This window comes from Primulina tabacum, chromosome 2 (genome assembly GCF_025594145.1).
Source record: "Primulina tabacum isolate GXHZ01 chromosome 2, ASM2559414v2, whole genome shotgun sequence".
Taxonomy (NCBI): Eukaryota; Viridiplantae; Streptophyta; class Magnoliopsida; order Lamiales; family Gesneriaceae; genus Primulina; species Primulina tabacum.
The window spans coordinates 2,391,213-2,412,419 of record NC_134551.1 but is presented as its reverse complement, the minus strand read 5'-3'; the positions used below and the strand labels follow the sequence as shown (position 1 = coordinate 2,412,419).

The window sequence follows — 21,207 nt, the reverse complement described above, 5'->3', positions numbered from 1 at the left end:
AAGATCCATTACTAAATGTCTTATATACTAGTAATTTATTCAAGTTTATTTTATTTTGTTCAATTTGTGTTTCCGTTTCTTGTTTTTCATTGCGATTTCGATCTATCATGTCGCTAACCAAATATATCAAAACATCAATGATTTAATATGTAAAAGTTAATGTTTCAGATCTGATATTCTAAATGATTTTAATTCTTTTTAAGTAATTAAATTTGTCAGATTCAAATTTTTTTTTCTTTCTGAATTTCTTATTTATTTTGATTAGGGTCTGGACTGGTGCGTAGTGAAACAAGGTGCCTCGGTTCCCAAGTTACATTGGCACCACAACATCGACCGACCACTAGTAGAATTTTTGGCTTTTACTTCGCCACTAGTTACTTCGGCTATGATTAATTATGAAGTAGTATATATCAATCAACTTCGGTAATAACAGCGGCGAAGTAAAACATTATTTTTTACTTCACAATTTAAAAAACACGGGCTTTACTTCTAATTTTTTGTATCATTTTACTTCGACAGAATAGTTTTAATGAAGTGAAAAGTTAAAAAAACCGTCGCTAATTAGAATGTAGTTCCATAATAGCGAAGTCATTCGCATCAATTACTTCACAAAATACAAAACATGTGAAGTTATACAACACATTTACTTCGTCATTCAATGTAAACTATGCAGTTATATATAAGCTATTACTTCTGCACTTTACGAAATCGACGAGGTAGAATACGTTGTTTTACTTCAGCATCAATCTAATTTCGACCAAAAACTTCGCTAATTTCTTGGATACGACTTCGGTGATATGCGAAGTAAAATGATTACCTATTACTTCACGTGCGTCTACTTCGGCAATTATATACCTATTATTTCATTGAATATGCGAAGTAAATCAAGGAAATTCTACTAGTGGACCCATGTATATATATACTTAACCTCATATTTCCAAATACGTTGTGAAGTAGGGCTAAAAGTTTCAAATATAAGTTTGTCTATTCAAGATGAAGAATAAATTTGACTTTTTAAAGGACCCAAATATAAAATAGACAAACTTGTCGAATGATTTTGATAATCTTTGGTTATCGGAAAATATAATTTAGGAAAAACCGTATTTTTGGTATTGTATGTTGGTCACTTTGCGATTTCGGTTCTCGGTTTATCAAATTTCAATTGTCGTAATTTATCTTCACATTTTTAATAATTTTAATCATTTTCATCGGGAGTGTTGATGTGAAATTACACACGTCAGCGTCACAACAGCACATAATGGTTATACATCCGAAAAAAATACTAAAATTATCACACACAAAAACAAAGGTAGCAGACTATGGCTGAAATTTAATAACATGGATGACTAAAATTGCCATGAAAGAAACATACACGATGAAAAAACAATTTTCCATTGTATTATCTGTGTATAAGATGTTGGAATATTTAAAACAACGAATCAAAATATCTTTATGGTAAGAATTTTTTCAAAATATAAAAAAGAAGATGCATTAATAATGAATGCTTATAATATATAGATTGAATTATTTTTATACAATAGTTATAGAGATAATAATATTTTAGAAATTGCATAAAAACTTATTCAAAGGACTCATATAAGTTATTATCAATATTATAAATTATATGGATTATTTTAATTAATTTTAATCCTTACTCCTTCACAATAACAGAAAGTTTAAATAATAAATCTAACTAAGTAAAATAAAAAAGGGCTTCACAATCCACTCAAAAATAATTACATTTTAAGGTTTTCTCGCATAATCTATACTTCTATATTATTTTATTAAGTTTGAGACACTTAGAGTAATTAATTTTTGTGTCATGGTCTGTTTTAATAATTATATATATTAATAAAATGTTAAAATTTTAATGTAAGTTATATGTAATTCAGTGGATAGAGTCGTTTTTCTTGAGTTTAGGTTATAGGTTCAATTTTTATTAAGATCATTTTTTTTATTTTTTTATTTTTCAATTAATTTTTTAATTTATATATCAAATTACAGTGTAGTCCCTCACTATTTCTTATCATTATATTGAGATCTTCATTTAAATATAAATTTAACGAATTATAAAAAATATCATACTTGCGTGCGTCGTACACTAGTAGGTAACTATAGTAGTGGATGGTTACATACATTGTAGGTGTTAAAAAAATAATTAATTAATTAGTTAAAAATATTTTCTCCATCAATTGAATATAAGGTGGACGGTTTTCTAAATCGGAATTTTTTTTAAAAAAATTTATGTGGATTAAAATATAAATGAAATAAATTGTAAATTAATTAAAAATAAAAGTTGTTTTTGTAATAAGAAAGTGTATCATAACCTACCAAAAGTGGTTACTATACTAGCCACATTCTTAATGATTGAGTAAGAGAAATATAGTAAGAGACAATAGATTTGTTGCTAAAACAATAGTAAGTAATAATGTAATAAATAATTGGGTCAAAGTTATAATCTGATGTCTCGATTACATTATAACTTTATATACATAATCGATATATATATATATATATATATATCTGTGTAATCGACAGAAAGTGTAAGAATCGGAAGAGAGCACAAAACTATTCAAACCAATGGCGAGTCTAAATGTTTTCTCCTGCTCGTTTTTGTTGCTTCTGTGCGTTAATGCGTGCATGGTACAAATATTTCAAGATTTTATTTATTTATGATGAGTCTTCTTGTTAGCCCTAAATCTAAATTTAATTTATCTTACTTCTTTCCTTTGTTTTTTATTTTCTTTTATATATTTTTTTAAAAAAACAATTGCTGGAATAACGATAAAAATATTATCCAGGGTCAGGAGACTAAGGACTGGTGTGTGGTGAGGCAAGGTGCCTCAGAAGACGCCATGTGGCATTTTTTTTTCTCATTTTGCAAAGAGTTAGATTGCACTCCAGTCTATCCCGGCGGAGATTGCTTCTTACCTGACAACTTAGTCAATCATGTCTCCTATGTTCTTAACCTCAAATACAGGCAATCCGGTGCCTGCCCACGTTACCTTGGCGCCAGAACCTCCGTCGATCCATGTAAGATATTCCGGCTCATCGATAAATTTTGTGATTGTTTTGAATTAATATAATTATATGGCCTGTTTGGTGTGATTGAATTAATGTTTTCATGACTCATAATATGAGAAAATAACATTTTGTTTCTTTATGTTGCAGCTTATGGTAAGTGCAAGTATGCATGACTGGCTTCGATGCGGTGGGCAGTTTGGCTTTTAATAAAGTGGAGACAATAATTGAAATTAAATAAATATTCTTGTTTAGTGACTGTTTTGGGTGAAAAAATTAATAAATATATGAGTTCGATTTCCAAACGACACTCATAAATTAATTTATGGGTTTCATGTTTTTTTTATAATTCTAAATTCACAATGATATTCCGATCTAGCTAGAAACTTACTTCATTATGAGAAATAATTGAACAAATAAATAAAAAATAAATAAACGTATTAGCGTAACGAATAAATCTGACTTGCCAATGCATTGATAAAGAAATGAAATAAATAATTCACAATGAATATGACAATTGACAACCATGTAAAATTTAGTCGAGTTTCTATTCAAAAATGATCAGGAAAATCATTGCAACCCTTTTCGAGATTTCTGATTTCGACCACTCTCACAAATGTTACACCTCGAGTTTTTCCCTAGACAATATCAAAAGTTTTGAATCATTTGAGCAGTGGGATTCACCTTATATTTAAGGATTCAACGGTTCTTACTCCGCCACCATATACAGAGTGAAATCACATTTTTACCAGCTGTCCGATATTTAACATGCCATTAGATCAGGATAGAACAACAACCAAAATAACCGGGAACTAATTTTTCGAACTTTGAGGACCGAAAGAAAACCAAATGAATTTTCAGATCAGAGCTTCGTGTACATTCTTCGTCAAAGATAAGTAAAGTAAAGGGATTGGAGACTATTAAAGATAAAGAAGGTGATCAAAGGGCTGTTGTTGATATCATTTGTTTGTCTTCCACTCCCGTTGTAATGGCAGCATGATAAGTTGCATTGTTTACACTGTTTGGTTTACTTATAAAAATTTATGAATAAATTAACTATTTTGATTTAAGAAAGAAAAAATGGAGTAAATAACATATTGGTGTCTACAGTTTATTATACTAAAATATATGGACTGGGTAAATAATTCAGACCCATATTAACATTTTTCCTAGTAATAATAAGTTTAAAATGGAGTAAATAAAATATTGGTGTCTACAGAAACCAGCAGTGCCTAATCTGAGCGTACGATGTTACAATATTATTGCCTCCGCCAAATCTGCCTTGGGAGCCATCTGCCCTGAAGTCGTTTCATGTGGCGACGAGAGATGCAGTTTCACAGGTAATCTCAATCATACAATACTTTCTTGGAGTAGTGCATGAACTACACAATCAAATGACTCATCGCATATCATATTATGACCGTACTGACAGTGGCGGAGCCACATATAATACGGCCACCCGGCCCAATTTTGGATTAATGTCGTATTAAGTGCGGGTGACCCCACAAGCCTGATTCCATCCGTACGAAAGCCCCACAAGCCGGTGAAATTATTCAGTCTTGTTGTTCTAACAACCTGTGCTCTTGTCAAACAAAGTTCTTAAAATTCTCAGATGGTACATTGGAAAGCCAGTCATTTTCTATTTGGTATCTGCTTTAACAACAAATGACAAGAAAACAAAACAAAAGCATATCCTTTCAATATCGAGAAACACCAAGAAGGAAAATGTACATATCCACTTCCTAGTCTCAAATTCATACTGTTCATCCAGCGGAGTGCTCAATCCCATTCCTCTACAACATTACACACCCGCAAGCTATATAAATCCCATAACTTTTGGAATCCAAAGCCACCATAATTGAAGCAAAAAACATTGCATCTTGTCCAAAAAAAGCGAAAAAAACCCAATGTATTTCGGCAAGAAAACGATATTTTTAGTGCTAGTTGCACTCACAATATGCCAGACAGCAAAGGCAGGAGATCCTGATATTCTCACAGACTTTATCCTACCACCGAACTCGTCGCAAGTCGATGGAAACTTCTTCACATTCACGGGTCTTCGATCCCTCGTTTCCGACCCAATCCCTCCATCCTTCAAAGTTCTCAAAGCAAACATGGAACAACTACCTGCCTTGAACGGACAGAGTGTATCCTTTGCTGCCTTAGTCTACCCGAGCAACTCGGTCAACCCGGTTCACACGCACCCCCGATCCGCGGAGCTCTTGTTCGTGATCCTGGGTTCATTGGAGGTCGGATTTGTGGACACGAAAAATAAGCTCTACACTCAAACTTTGCAAACAGGTGACATGTTTGTGTTTCCTAAAGGACTGGTGCATTACCAGTATAATGCTGATTCCAAGAATCCGGCTATCGCTATTTCTGCGTTCGGGAGTGCTAATCCGGGTACCGTTTCGTTGCCGAACACCCTGTTTAATTCCACCACTGATGACAGTGTTTTGGCTATGTCTTTCAAGACTGATGTTGCCACTATTAAGAAGATTAAGGCGGGGTTACAGGGATGATCAAATTTTTATGTTTCTTTTCAATGATTTTTAGATGGGGTTTGTGGAGGTTTCAACTTTGTAATGAATAAAGGGCTTTTCCTTCATAGTATAATATGTTTAATTTATAAATATTATTATAAATTAATTAAGATAAAATTGTGATATTTTAGTTGATGCTGCTAATATTATATGTTTGTATTTTTTTTTAGTTTAAGTATATTTAATTAATTCAAAACTATAAATTTAATAATTTTTTTTAAAAGGCAAAAGAACGTGTGTGAGACGGACTCACGTGTCGTATTTTGTGAGACGAATATCTTATTTGGGTCATCCATGAAAAAAGTATTACTTTCTATGCTAAAAGTATTACTTTTGACAAAAACTTGTGTGAGACGGTCTCACAGATCGTATTTTGTGAGATAGATATCTTATTTGAGTCATCCATAAAAAAGTACTACTTTTTATACTAAGAGTATTAGTTTTTATTTTGAATATCGGTGAGGTTGATGCGTCTCACAGATAAAAATTAGTGAAAACGTCTCACAAGAGACCTACTCTTATTTTTTATTGTGAATTCAAATTTGTATGTTTTCTTTATGGTTTGATGTTGGGTGTGTGAAGTATAAACTTTGTAATGAATAAATGGCCTTTCCTCAACTCTTTTTTGTTCAACATTGGTAATCAATATTTAGGGGATGATAAGAATTTTAATATTTTACAAGTTAAAATAGTATTACAAATAATATAAAAAACGTAATACAAGTTCATTGAGCATTTTACATCAAATTTTGTGACGAGATTTCAAATTCGATGCTCAATTGTAATTATTTTTGTTTCCAAACTCATAAAACAAGTACATTTAAAAAGCCACTAAACTCACCCTGGACTGGAAGACATATCCAACTATCCACGTCTGTTCTTATTGGACTACACTTATGTTATTGCCTCGAACCGGGCCGTGATCGAACCAAGTCTATGTCCAAGTCTCAGCCGGTGAGCCACTCATTTCTGGACACGTTTTCGACCGACTTATTTGTTTAGGTTCCAGTAGGCCGGGATTAGTTGATATCTATTGATCCAACCTGGAAGGTACCCATCACTTTCCACACGCTCTCCTCCTATGGAACAACTCGCGGGCGCCGCCACCCGTTCCTTCAACCACCGCCGTAGTCCTCTCTCCACTGATAGGTTCTTGGGGACATTTGAACCTCAATCGTACGCCGCCACGCCTCCTCTGGAACTCTCCGAACACGATATTTTTAGCTCCCCTTCTGATAGTTCTTCCCCATCGAACCTCGACGCGAACCCCAGTCTCAGCCCCGCCGTGAACGCGCAGAATCACGGCCAGAAGAATCATGGTATCTTAGCTGCCCTGAATGATAACCCGAAAGCCCGATCAGGATCCAGTTCCAGGCCCGTGTTCAACCACAAGGCGTCCACTTCGGTGTCCCTCTCCTCGTCCTCTTCCAATTCCCCATCCACGTCGTTCTCGTCTCGGATAATGATACCAAAGTGGCCTCCTCCTCTGCCTTCTCAGGTGGACAGGATGCGTTTGTACCACCAATCGGCACCGGTTAATGTGCCGGTGATTCCCGATGCTTTGAGAAAGAAGGTGATGGAATTTGAAGGTATCTTACTGGAAGAGGAGGAGGAGGAGGAGGAAGTGGAAGGAAACGCCGTGATATTGCCGCCGCATGAGGTGGTGGCGGCGCGGCATTCGCCTATTTTGTCATGCTCGGTTATGGAGGGGGCTGGTAGGACATTGAAAGGGAGGGATCTCAGGCAGGTGCGCAATGCTGTTTGGAGAAAGACTGGTTTCACCGATTGATTGATTTGTATCTGTTCTTATTGTTGCTTTAGTTATTGTATAAGATTTGATGTCTTTAACTTGGGAAGTGGGTAATTTGATGTACTTTGTATAGTTGCTGGGGATATTGTAAATACATTCTATTCGACTGAAACTTAGATTGCCATCATCTGCTTATCGTCTGAGCTTCATTTGAAGTTATGGGTGGAAGAATCATTTTTTATCTTGTTTTCATGTTTTCTTCATGATTTTTTTGAATAAAATGGTGTGTTATGTCTGAATATTAATGAGCATTGAGATGAGCTGCTTTTTTTCCATATGCTCTTATTTCAACCTGGGAGGAAAGCTGCAGAGATTTTGTCCATTTTTCTGAAGTTAATTTACCTTCTTTTTCTGTTATTGAGATCATGTTACTTGAATCTCATTTCGGAAGTTCTAAAATGACAAAAATGTGCAGATGGCTCTTTTTGTTTTTGGTAACATACAATGCAGTAATACTGCTCCCTCGAAAAATCATGAAAACCTGACGAATTGAATACAAATGTTGTACTATGTCAAGAATTTGAGTTTTGGTTTATTTCTTGTCAAATCATTGAGACTTCATTAGCAGTATTGAATGATGTTGTGTTGAAGGATTTTGAAGAGTTGTCATCAGATCAATCTAAATTATATTACTTTCTGTTTTTCTATTGGGATCAATGGTTAATAAAACTCCAAAGATGTGCATATCCAGCTGGGCTCGTCTCTTGCTCATTGTCTTGTTCGAAAGCCCAGTCCTTCCATGTGAAGTATGCTACTTGGTCGCAAAGCATGTGACTTGATATTTTGTGAATTATTACTTTTTATGCCAAGATAATTATTTTTTATTGTGAATATCGATAAACTTGCCCCGTCTCACAGATAAAGATTCGTTAGACCGTCTCACAAGAGACATACTCTTTAAAAAATAGTGACACTATAAAATTTGTGTTCGTATTATCATTTTATTTATACGTATTATGATTGTTATTTTACACACGCATACATCAGTAACTATAGTTGTGTTGTATTATTAAAACAGATTACTCATTAAGTTTAATTCAAGAAAAAATTGAATAAGATTTTTTTTTTAATACAAGAGATGATGTGACGAAATCTAAACTCCTTAGATTTTATGGTGTATTCATAATATAACCACATCATCTCTAATCTTATAAAAATGTATTTCAATCGCCATAAATTTTTAAAAAATAACAAAATTGTTCCACTTAATATTTTATTTTAATAATTATAAAAAAAATTATAGGCATGGACGGAATAACGAGTTCGTACTAACAAAAATACATGTAGTTACAAGGGGTAAAATGACATTATTAAAAATACGAGGGTCTATCGGAGAATAAATATCAATATTTTCTTTGAAAGAAGAAGGGGAGAAGTCGAAGTGGCAAACAAAGCTAATACTAATACGGGGAAATTGCCGGCAAAGGTGTGTTCCCATTTTGTCACCTCTTTCTAGGGTTTTGATTCGATTCATCAAGTGCAAAACGTGAATTTATATATAGATACATACGCTAGTTAATTTATTGTGTACGATTGTTTTGCGAAGAAGATGAAGCCGATACGGCTTCCGGAGCCACCTGGTAGCCCACAATCAATGGGGGGAGTGCCTGATATATTCGAAGGAGGAGTTTATGGAGTTATCCGCCGTGCGGTTGTGGTCGGAAACGGTTTCCCGGCTAGCGAAAATCAGAGCATCGGATTGGTTCGGGCACTAGGCTTGTCTGAAAGGCAAACTCTCTATGTAAACCTCCAATTTTGTTTTACGCGTATCTGTGATGTATGATGCCTCTGATATTCCTTTTCGGTGGATTCTATTTTATGATGTCTTGTTGATTCAATTTTGAGAGCCAGTTTTTTGTACAAGTTTTTCTCTGTAATTTCTGTGTGTCATGGATATATTATGTGTGAACTTGCATAAATGCTACTGCTTGACAAGTCTGGCTAGAACTGATATCAGTAATTGACATAGCAGAATCCATAATTAAGAGTGTGGAAATTTTAAGATTTAACTGTGTGACATTTATCTGCTTCTGCGTGTTGTCAGAGGGTTACTAGACCAACTGGAGGAATCAATGAGTTGCTACACTGGCTCCCAGTGTCTTTCCACAAGAAGTTGTATTACATTATTTGCCAGATATATGGATTATCACGGATTTTGATTGCTGGAAGGGGAAAGAAAATAACACATTCCCCTACTGCGAATGGTGGGGGCATTGGCTTGTCATCTGTGTTGGAGGCTGATGTAAACAATATTGTGAGAATGGCTAAGGAAACTTTCGAGAAGTAAGTTTCTCATGATATCACTTTACATATGTATTCGAGAATGATACAGGCCCATAACACCTACTTAAACTCCTGATTAGTTTGTTCAATGAGTTGGTTTTAGGTTTAGGACTGCCTCTTTCTCATTTTGGATTTTTTTAAGTTAATGATGAACCTGTCTGATTTTCTAGATTTTTGATGACTCAGATTTGTTTTTAACTTTCGAATGAATTACTCGCAACCCATTATTTTAAGATTGCACAAAAATTTCAAATTTTGTTAGTGGTTTATGCATTTATTGAGATTTGAGCACGATATAGTGATATGAAAGGAAGTTAATTCTTATTGTTGATGAAAACAAGCGGCTAAAGCCAAACAATTATCTTCGGAGATTCCAGGATTATTAGGTTATGTAGAGACTAGTTTTCGGCTTATCTAAAGAAGATGCAAACATTAGGTTTTTCCCATTAAGTTAAGACTGATCAAATTTATTCTAGAGGATGCTACTGCATTTATGAACGCTTTCCCACAGATAGAAATGAATCATTAAGTGAGGGCTTTTCTTCCTGGAACTATTCGCAAAGCCTTTGTTGCTCTTGAATGACTAAGACTATAGCGAGGAACTGTCACGATCGTTATAAATATTTGAAATATAGGTCAAAATTATAGAAACTTTGGACAAACGAAATTTCTTGAAACACTATTCTTATGATTTTTAAGTGGTCTGCTTAGACTGCGTGTACTGTTTAATGCTATGCTCCAAGTTTTTTTTAGCTCCGCTCCAATTTTTTTAAAGAGTGAAAAATCACTTAATTGAACCGAGTAAATGCAACCACACGATGACTTTTGACGCAAAGGTCTCAAGGAGTGGTAGTCGTTTTAAAAGAAAAGTATTTGAAATTTCAAATAAATTTTTCAAAAATATCCTCCCACTTGCTAGGTTGGGTCGTGCATTGGAATCAAAGTGTTAGCCAACGTTATATGATAAAACCTGTTCAGAAGCATCTACTTTCAAGTTACCCTTTACTGAAGGTGCCTCTGATGCTTGTTGTTCGCTAAATTTTGGAGGACATAACTAATTATTTTATTCAACTCGGTATTTTAAGTATAGGTTTGGTTGAATGTTCTTGAAGGTGGTAGGAGAAAAAATTAATCTTAGAAATTTCCTAGTTCGACTTTATGATGTATAATGAGTCTCAATAATTTTAATTTTTTTATCCATTTCATCCTGGGTCAGTCCTACATATTTTAGGTTGAGTGCAAAGAGGACTCGCTACCTTCTTTGAAAGTTATCCGTATATAGCAATGAGAGTGAAATATGTATGCAAGGTTTGATAATTTTGATGGATTAGAGACAATTTATTGATTCTTTTCAGGGATGGCCCACTGCTTGTGGTTGCATCTGGCAGAGACACCATCTCGATTGCAAGTTCTATAAAAAGATTAGCATCTGAGAATGTGTTTGTTGTGCAGGTTTGCACTCTGACCTTATATTTGCGAGCTACATGTACAAATATTTGATCTCATTCTTCTTATTTTTGGACCATTTAAGAAGATTCTAATACATTGCTGGAATAGAATCAATAAAATGGTTCCATGAGGAGTTTGGCGATGTTCCTGTTACCACCATGGCATCTGCAGCCACCTTCTTTTGATGTCACATGAAACTATAAGCATTATGTACCTAAATGACTTTTAATCTTCAATAATGCTATTAGTAACTATTAGTTTGCAATATACACTCTTTTACCTTGATTTTATGTCCTGTGACTGAGTGTGAATTATGGAAGTGCTGATGCGCTAACTTATCTTTATTTGTGATACATATGTTTTTTATGTAAACATATGCCGATTAATAATATTTTATCTGAGAAAAAAAGTATTTTGCCCTTGACTTGCAGATTCAGCATCCAAGATACCATTTGGACAGGTTTGATATGGTCGTCACGCCACAGCACGATTATTACCCTTTGACCCCTTCTGCACAGGAGCAGGTTCCTCGGTTTCTAAGGAAATGGATAACGCCGCGTGAAGTTCCTGATGGGCATGTTGTATGTTACCTTACCTATACTCGTACATTCTTCTTTAACTACTGAGCAGTGGTTTGAATCCTCACTATTGCAATGAATGCTCGTTGTAAAATTGCTCAGATCCTCACAGTCGGGGCACTTCATCAAATAGATTTTGCTGCGCTTCGTAATGCAGCTAAAGCCTGGCAGGATGAGTTTGCGTCTTTACCTAAGCCTTTGCTAGTAGTCAACATTGGAGGGCCTACAAGTAAACTCTCTTGCTTATCCTGGTGACGTGCTCACGTGCCTTCTTCATGTTTATTAATGTTCGAGTTTCATTTTTTAATGCAATTTTACTTTTGACAATTCTCTGTTATATGACATCAGTAATTTCTTTTTATTCTTAACTTGTGAAAAAAGTTTAATTGAGACTTTTAACAATCCCATGAGTAATTTCTGTGCCTAGTGCAAAACCTGAAGTCTGACGGATTGGGCCTTGTATTCTTGCTCCCCCTGATGCCTCTTAGTAACTATATTTATTATATCCCCATTTGGAAGCGTCGTGAATTTTATTTTTTCCACTTTATGGATGATATGTGGATTATGAGGTTCATCCAGCATATCATGGAAAATCTATGCTACAGTTGGACCTGTGAGCATTATCTCTTTCTGTCTTGTTGCCTTAATGGTGGGTTGGACACAACCAATGCATCTCATCGTGAGTTTGACCGGATTCGATGATTGTTCTGGGTTCATGTCATTGTCATCAGTTTTTGCTGTTTGCGGACATTGTAACTTTTTTTCTCGCTTTTAATGGAGTTACGGAGTTACTTAAATTTCTTAAGAATTTCCTTCATAATATGTAAACTTGCTTCCTTTAGTTAATAAGTGTTTTGTCTTCTGATTTCTTGGGAATTTTATTTTTCACACTTGAGGTAGCATTTTAATTATAATTTCTTATGGCTGTATCTATTGATAGGATACTGCAGATATAGCACAGACCTAGCTAAGCAGCTTATTGCTTCTTTGCATAATGTTCTAACGAGCTGTGGAAGTGTGAGGATATCTTTCACAAGGCGTACACCTGGAAAGGCATGTAGTAAATTCTGTTGTTTCAAGTTGTTTGCATTCTAGTTCAACTAATGCTTATAGTTTCAGACAATTCTTTTTCTTTTTAAATTCCGTACCATTCTTTTAATTATTTCCTGGCCCTTTGGTTCACAGGTTTCTAAAATTATTCAGAAAGAACTTGGAACGAATCCCAAAATATACATATGGGATGGTGAAGGTACTTGATATTCAGAAATCATGATGTATACCCATGAATGTATTTGAGGACTTATTAGTAAATTGTCGATATCAGAACCAAATCCGCATATGGGACATCTAGCTTGGGCCGATGCTTTCATAATCACTGCTGATTCAGTTAGTATGTTGAGTGAAGCCTGCAGCACTGGGTAATGATTGATAGCAGATATTTAGACTCTTGGAAACATGCATTCTGAATATGTGAATGACTCTTCTTCCATTGCAGGAAGCCTGTTTATGTTATTGGAGCTGAACGTTGTACCTGGAAGTTTGTGGAATTCCATAAGAAGCTAAGAGAAAGAGGCATGGTTCGACCATTTACAGGTCTTGAAGATGTAAGTGCCTACCTCGTAATGTACCATGTTTAACTTTTGTATAATTTACACATTTATCTATCATTCATATTCTAGTTTCACCATGGTTCAAATGGGATATCCATTTGGCGAGGAAAAAATAATTGGATTTTTAGTCAAAAATGTCTTCCTTAGCATGTTATGTTGGTTGAGTAATGAGTTTTATTTGCACCATATCTTTCCTTTTTCTTGATTTCAGATATCTGAAAGCTGGAGTTATCCTCCTCTAAATGATACTGCAGACGCTGCCAATCAGGTTCATAAAGCACTTGCTCAGCGTGGATGGAGATTACGATTATAAGAACGAGTATTTGTTTGTGCGTTTGTGTACCATGTTTGTGTTAAAGCAGCATCTGTGTGCTTCTAAAGCCTCCTTAGTAGCTTGTTGTTTCATATTTTTTGCATATAAGAACTTTTTTTTTCATTCAATAGAAAACAAACCACAGATCGATAAGAGTTCCGCATTGAGTTTTGCAAATTATCACTTGCGGGTTTTGACGAATATTATAATAAATGTCACCTTCTCTTACACGACCTGTACAATAGAGGTTGAAATTGGAAGAATTCTATATTTTCCATTATTGGTTGGGTTTCAAACCGAGATCGTAGTAGTTTGCTATCTGAAATTTTGTGGTTTGTATCGAAATCGAAATAGTTTTCTATGATATGCATTACTTTTAACATGTTCTTTTCTTTTTGCGTTCAAACTAATGTGTTTCATGACTGATCTAAAACTGTTAATATCATCTCCCAATCCAAATTTCAATGGAAATTTCTGAATATCTTCAAGTTTTCGTGGATTGACAGCTTAGTACGCCGTTTCATAATTCGTATTGATACCACGGTGTGAAAGATGATATTCATCTAATGTTTATATATTGTTAGACTCAAATTAAATAAAATATCAAAATTATAAATTATTATTTCACAAATATATTATAAATCATTTATCATCTCATCCTACTACCCAAACCACTGTGTCGTAACGAATAATGCAACAAAATACTTGACTCAAATTACACAGAATATCAAAATTATAAATTATTATTTCATACATACTTTATATATCATTTATCATCTCATCCACGACTCAAACCGTGTCGTAATGAATAATGCAACAAAATATTATTTTGTTGTCGGATAAAACAATTGAGTAGAAAATCCTATGCCATAGGTAAAATATCAGATGAAACAAGTTAAACTTGACAAAAACAATCTGGAATCAATTCATTCTTTCAAGAAGTAAAATATTAAGTTTAATATATGTCAACTCGATAAATCCCTACTGTAGGCTGTAGCATCTATCACTATCACGTTACAATTTGTTTTCATGAAGAAAAACTGAGTTTTCTAGGCAATAACATCTGACGAAAATTAAGTCAAAACAAAACTTTTTTATAACACCTATGAAACATACAACTGAGAGAACCAGAGAACAAAAGAGGGCAACCATGTGCCTCAGTGAAAAAATGAGCGTAGGCAAATCTTAGCCGTAATCTAGGTTAATTTATGCTACAAAAAGCAGTTCACAGAGACTTAACTGAAATGTGATGAAAAAGGAACGTGGCCACCGCTTAATTAAGCAGTTTTCACTTTACGGGAAGTGGGACGACGAAACAGACTGATAAGATCATCGAGACCCTGTTAAAAAAGATGAAACCAGAGAGATTGAATATATGTTAATGGTTTTGTGCTACAAGTCTATCTGCAGAAAGGCAAACTTATTTTCATTTTCCAAAATTACAGGGACGTCTGTCGTTTTTACAGTAATATGAAAAATTACAGGAACGGAGAAAGAAGGATTTGTTTAAGAACTCATACCCTAGTTGTGATGACCAGAAAACTGAAAAGTGTAATCAAATATGATCCAAGAACCAGTAGCAAAAGCAAGTCGAATGTAACACTTGCAACCTGCAATAAGAAACAATAATTGTGGGTTCATTCAATGGAGACAATCCATGTATATTCTAAAACTGCTACTTCGGAAAAATTGTGCTGTCTTTGCTTTACCTAGGTATTCCATTCGGAGAGATGCTCGCCAACAATAACCATGTAACGGCAAGTTTGTGGCATTGGTGCAAGACTAGTTAGTCCCAAGATGTCTTAAAAGTATAAGAAGCTTCAACTAATTCTCCATTACATGATCAAATTAGGTAGAATGGATCTTCAAAAGCGTACATAGTAAGTGAAGGAAAGAAAAAACATCGAATTTGGAAAGAAGAGAAAGGAAAAGAAAGGAATTTCGAAAGGTTGACTTGTTTGGGAGATTTTAATGGAAAGGGAAGAAAGGAAAATGTGTTGTAGAGTGTAAAATTTTCCTTCCAAAAATGGAAGGAAAAGTACTAATTTCTTTTCTCCTATTCTTTTTTTTTTCTCTTCCCACTTCCAAACTAAGCCATAATGTAGAAGTTGCAATTGTGCTCGTCAACTTGTCATGGTTGTTATGTATGCCATTTGTATGCATTTTCCTGGTTGGCGAGAGTAGACAAAAGAGATCGAGTTTAATTACTACCTGATAGATGTGTAACCTCCCAGATGTTGAATCATAAAAGGTGAGCATCCCATCAAGTACTTCCTGTTGTATATTCACTTCAACTGTGTGGTCTTCTAATTCCTACCAATAGCAAGAGTTGCACCAGTCAGCATGAGAATAAGTGCAATCTATTGGAAATTGATTTCTACATATCCATGAAGGATGAAAATAGCAACAAAATTCAACTAAAAAGGATCCAACCACAATAGAGATTTAAACTTCCCACTGTTCACCATACACAATAAAACATGAATCCTGATATGCCATTTGTGTTGCAAAGAATATTATCCCTGTTCATTCAGATTTGATTTGGATTTTCTAATTGTAAATTTAAAAATTGTGTCAACCATATCAAAAACTGCGAAAAAATATTCAAACAAGATCTAATTAAATATACTATCCCAAGGATAAATACCAACACATAAGTTTAGCTAAAACAACCTTTTTCAGAGCCATGATGATAGGATCGCTCTTTGCAAGAAATGGGGCCACTCGAGGTGTTGTTGACAAAAATTCTAACCAAGAACGGATATAATAGGGGTTAACAGATAAACTGCTGTCATCCGCAAATATATCTGTGTTTTTCCCATCCTGGCCATAAATATGCCTCTGCTTACAAGAAAGAACCACTATTAGGAAATTGCAACTCATTTCTAATCAACTGGAAAAGATAGACTTACAGCAAGACTTTCAGCAACTAATTTGACACTTCGGCTTATTGAAGCTTCATCAACAAAATGTCTGCAGGGGAGATCAGAATGAAGGAAAGGATAACTCGTGGAAAAAAAACATGGAGAAAAAAGAAAGGAATGTGAAGAACAAGAAAAACCTCCGACAATTACAACCTGTTGTCTGACAAACCTCCAGAACTTTCCAGAAAATCAGGTGCCACAGCAAGAGCAGATACTGTTGCTGCCGTGACTCTCAATCTTGAAAATTGCTCATGCTCCCATGCAACCTGGAATATTTCACAGCTTAGGCTTAAGGAATAAAAATATGGTAGTTGACAGAAAAGGTGAGAAATGTAGATTAATAAAAGTAAACACACAAGACAATGTTTTTAAGAATAAGACGAGTTTCAGACACTACACTACTTCTGGCACTCAACAAATACCCATCAAATTACCAAGAACCCACTACAGACACGTATCCTATTTCTGAAAAAACCACCATTAATTTTACTTGTACACAATTTTCACGACAGCTAAAATTTGTTTTCAAAAGTATACTTAGTCCAGATATTGCCATTGTATCCCAGCTACACAAAAACTGAGAAGATACTTACTCGAGGATTAGATATGTTAATCTTCTTGTGCTTCAGACCAACTTTAAGCCCCAATTCTCCCGACACACTGGAGAAACCCTGTAAAAGTCCAATAAATAAGACGGAAGCACTGTTGCACATAGATAGCTGCCTGCAAATCACCATGTTTCTACATCACAAAAATTGCTAAGGATTACCTCAAAAATTTGTTTTATATATGCATTTTCGGGAGGCTTGGAGACATGAATCCATAACTCATTGCTAGATGAACCAAGGCTGTTCAAGCAAATAGCATAGTCAATAGTTTCACGCAACCTTTGATCCAAACTCCGTAGCCACTATAAAAGTAGGTATCAAATTAAAATCTGACACAGCACCCAGCATACAAGAGTGAAAGGTAGTAAGTCTTTTGAGAAAAAAGGCACCTTTTGAGTTCCATTGTAGTTATAAGGTCCTCCAGATGTCAGTGCAAAGAGTAAATTATACCTTCCTCTTGTCATAGGATTTAAATACAAAGCTGAAAACAACCTAGCTATCTCTAGAAGCGCCACAATGCCACTTCCATTGCTATCACTTCCAACGGATAATGCCTGTAAGCATTGAGATGGCACAAGGCCATAGACTATCAAAAAATAAAAAATAATAAAGAAAAACAAAAAGAAAAGAAACGTAAATCTTCAGTGAGAAATAATTAACTGGAGCAGCTCCAAATGTGTCATATGATGCCACTACAGCAATAGTCGGAAGTTGATTGGAATCGCCATCAGCTCTCAAGCCTGGAAGCCACCCCTGACATACCACAAAATTCAAAAGATTGAAATAATTTACACAGCTTAAATATCAATGGAACTAGTGCTGACTGCTGAGATGATCGACCACATTAAGACTTCTTTTGACATGGGAGTAGGAGGATTTAGGGCTCAAATCCGTGACCCCTCCCTTTTTGGAGTTGTGGTGCCAAGTCAATCAATAGGCCATTGAGACCACATTGAGGACTTAAAACAACAGAATTCAGCATACAGCAAATTTAATCACATCGGATCACTAGATATACAAAAAAGGTAAAGGCCTACAGCTAGACCTGAATGTTTGTGATTGTGGGAGAGGTAACTTTCTTGGGTTCTGCTGCAGCAACAAGAAGTTTGTACCTGACATTTTAAATCAAATTTCCATTATGAAAAGGTTATTTCATTAGACTTCGAAAACCCATATTACTTTAGAAAGACACAACTCACAAGTATTATCAAAAAACTTCGACATGATCAGGAGTATCACTATCTTAATGTGATGCCAACATATGAAGCCACCAAAAAGTATGAAAAAGGATGTGATAGCCATCAAAATAACAAAATGTAAAAAACAAATAATTTTGATACAAATAGAAAGCAAAGGGAAAAACCAATATTATGAAACAAACAGCTACAATAGTAGCGGCAGAGTCTCAAAATTTTGTTACCAATTAATAAGGAGATGGCAGAGCATGGTAGCTATCAATATCCTGGAATTGAATTAGAAGTCCTCGTAGCTTTACAAAAATTTATACAGAAGGCAGAAACTGCGATTGTGGTTACTATCGCTGCATCATGGAACCCTGAGGCCACAAAGCGCAACTGGAGAAGTACCAGTTTGAAGATTGCTGTTTGGAACTTGGAAATTCTAGTGTTGATGCATAACATTTATAAAGGAATGCTTTCACTACAGCTGAAAAAGTTGTACGAAAACTAAGGATAGAAAACTATAGTGCAGTCGTCCAGCCCTTTACATATATTTATATTTAGTAGATATTGTATGACATCTAAAAACTCATGGAAAGGTCAGGCAACTCTTTAACTTCGAATTGCAGATCATTAAAAACTATTTTGGATCATTATGATTGATTTAAACAAGGAGTCCATTAGGATATATAAGACATCTACAAGATAAAAACTCAGAATATAACAAAATCAAGGAAGGGTATTAAACCTGAGCGTTATCCATAGAAAATACTCTGAAGTAAAAGAAGTATACTACTCTACCTCCCCAACACCCACAACTTTTGCAGGCACACATGGCTAAAGTGATTTTATGTTAGATAATTTCTCAAAATAATGCATTGAGTTTTTTAACTAACCCTCCTGTTGTAGCAGTTGCCAGTTGACCAGTGGCATCATTCTTCTTCACATCAGCTAGCACAGCGTTAACATACTCATCCTCAAAACCAAAATATACTGGATACTGAAACATATGATAATACCGTCAGACAGAAAAGAAGATGTACAACTGCCATCCAGCATCGAGAAGTTCAAGGTAAATGATTAGATATGTGTAAATTTACTGGTTTCATTTTGAATACAGGTAAGTAGGAAACTGGTACCTATAATCTCAGAATAAAAAATTTGAGTCCAAGAACATAACTTTGTTTATCTGCTTTCTCCAAAGGAAATATAGCAAGCAGATAAAAGAATTTTGATTTTTGATCAAACAATACCAAAGAAGTAAAAGTAGCCACCCTAATTTTATTTTTTAGAAAGAAAAGAAATGAAAGAAAAGACGAAATCCTTAAGAACAAAAGAGAGTTCTTTTTTACTCACAGGGATGTTAGTGTGTACGAGCACAAGTTCTAGCTCAGTAAGAACTTCCTTCATGCCTTTTTCAGAATCATGACCAGCATGACCCTCACTGCCTGAGTTTTGAGGACTAAAAACTGGTGGAAGTAAAAGCAATAGACCACCCAATGGTTTCCTTTGTTCAATATATTCTGCCACAAGATTTCCAATGAATTATCAGCCCTGTTTTATGATAACGAGGAAACCACTGAAATATATCCAAATTATACGATTAAGCCATCCTGCCAACAGATACTCACATCCTTCCGGACCGCTGCAAATATGGAGTAAACACATTTGCAACCCAGATTAACATAGCAGTCTTAACAGCTCTTTCTGATAAATTACTAAATAAATCAATTGAGCTCAAGCAATCTTAAACGAACTACTACTAATTCTGCAAGCACTAAACTCCTGAGAAATCAACTAAAAGAAGTAAATCAAAAGACCTCTAATGAGAGTGAGATTCAATTCACGGACGGGAAGAATGAGGATCGTGCGGGAGAGATCGGCCACTTCAGAGAAGGAGAGGGAGGATCCGGCGTGGTGGTTGACAGCGGCTAGGCGGGATCCAAACGGCACTCCCCCGAGATCGTACTGCACGAGGCGGTAGACGTCGACAACCGTTGCGGCATCGCATAGCTCCACACACGCCAGGACTATGATGAGCAACGTGATCACCGAGGAGCACACCGGGTCCACCAACGCCGGCGGCTGAGATTTCTGCTGTTTCGCCATTGGAAGTAGCTAAGAGCTTTGATTCAGAGGAAGAATGATATGGCAATCTAATCTGCCACAATTTTTATTTTTAATATATAAATTATGATTTATATTTAATCAATATTTAAGAAAAATATTATACATGTTTCAAAAAATATATATACAAAAAGGGTTTTCTTAGAACTAGCAAAATTTCAAGTAAATGGATTTTAATTGATATTTTATTTAGGTTGATTTTGAATTAAATTTTTATTTTAATTTGATTTGATTTGGATTTTTTAAAAAAAATAGCTCTTGTAATCCTAAGGTTTATCAATATCATAATTATCATAAAAAAAAAATTATTTAAAAAATTATATAATTTTTTACTGAGTTAGATCGAGTAAAATCCATCTTACAAAGTTAACATATTAAACCGTCTCATAAAAATATTTATATTTTAAAAATTAATATACTTTTTTATGAGCATAATATAAATTAGTTTTAAAATATTTCATATTTTAACTCTTTTACATATAATAAATATTATATTTTAAAGCCATTAAGAAGGGAATTAAATCATAATTACGTTTGGTGTTATAAACTGTTCTATATTTTATGCAGAGAAACTACATTTACAAAAATTATTAAAATATAAATACACTAAGTATCCTACATGAAGAAAATATAATAAATACGGACAAAATATTTGATTAACTTATTTTTAATTAAAAAATCATCAATATATTATTTTTATCATTTAAAATGTATGATATAATTTATTATAGATTTCTTTTAAAAAAAATAGATGAATTGAATA

General features: G+C 34.6%; 4 protein-coding genes and 1 long non-coding RNA gene across 5 annotated transcripts; 4 read left to right on the top strand and 1 right to left on the bottom strand.

Moving 5' to 3' along the window:
- The first annotated feature begins 2,524 nt into the window (after positions 1-2,524).
- On the top strand, positions 2,525-3,317 carry LOC142537256 (uncharacterized). Its single transcript, XR_012818507.1, has 3 exons — positions 2,525-2,643; positions 2,811-3,033; positions 3,172-3,317. It is a non-coding gene; the product is annotated as an uncharacterized LOC142537256 (long non-coding RNA).
- A 1,070-nt stretch (positions 3,318-4,387) lies between these two features.
- LOC142537253 (putative germin-like protein 9-2) lies at positions 4,388-5,621 on the top strand. The gene has a single exon (XM_075642804.1). The coding sequence runs from the start codon at positions 4,929-4,931 to the stop codon at positions 5,541-5,543; it is 615 nt and encodes a 204-aa protein (XP_075498919.1). The 5' UTR covers positions 4,388-4,928; the 3' UTR covers positions 5,544-5,621.
- An 897-nt stretch (positions 5,622-6,518) lies between these two features.
- LOC142537252 (uncharacterized) lies at positions 6,519-7,980 on the top strand. Its single transcript, XM_075642803.1, has one exon. The coding sequence runs from the start codon at positions 6,646-6,648 to the stop codon at positions 7,351-7,353; it is 708 nt and encodes a 235-aa protein (XP_075498918.1). The 5' UTR covers positions 6,519-6,645; the 3' UTR covers positions 7,354-7,980.
- A 735-nt stretch (positions 7,981-8,715) lies between these two features.
- On the top strand, positions 8,716-13,766 carry LOC142524524 (mitochondrial fission protein ELM1). The gene is made up of 11 exons (XM_075628552.1): positions 8,716-8,800; positions 8,921-9,115; positions 9,419-9,657; positions 11,013-11,109; positions 11,538-11,687; positions 11,787-11,913; positions 12,625-12,737; positions 12,870-12,933; positions 13,009-13,102; positions 13,180-13,288; positions 13,506-13,766. The coding sequence occupies exons 2-11, from the start codon at positions 8,924-8,926 to the stop codon at positions 13,605-13,607; spliced, it is 1,287 nt and encodes a 428-aa protein (XP_075484667.1). The 5' UTR covers positions 8,716-8,800; positions 8,921-8,923; the 3' UTR covers positions 13,608-13,766.
- Positions 13,767-14,680: 914 nt separating this feature from the next.
- On the bottom strand, positions 14,681-20,488 carry LOC142524515 (uncharacterized). Its single transcript, XM_075628542.1, has 14 exons — positions 20,138-20,488; positions 19,674-19,840; positions 19,214-19,317; positions 18,185-18,251; positions 17,800-17,892; positions 17,529-17,693; positions 17,301-17,441; positions 17,125-17,202; positions 16,685-16,797; positions 16,520-16,580; positions 16,281-16,448; positions 15,819-15,920; positions 15,128-15,217; positions 14,681-14,947 (listed from the first exon to the last, which is right to left on the bottom strand). The coding sequence occupies exons 1-14, from the start codon at positions 20,424-20,426 to the stop codon at positions 14,885-14,887; spliced, it is 1,701 nt and encodes a 566-aa protein (XP_075484657.1). The 5' UTR covers positions 20,427-20,488; the 3' UTR covers positions 14,681-14,884.
- Between the last annotated feature and the right edge of the window lie 719 nt (positions 20,489-21,207).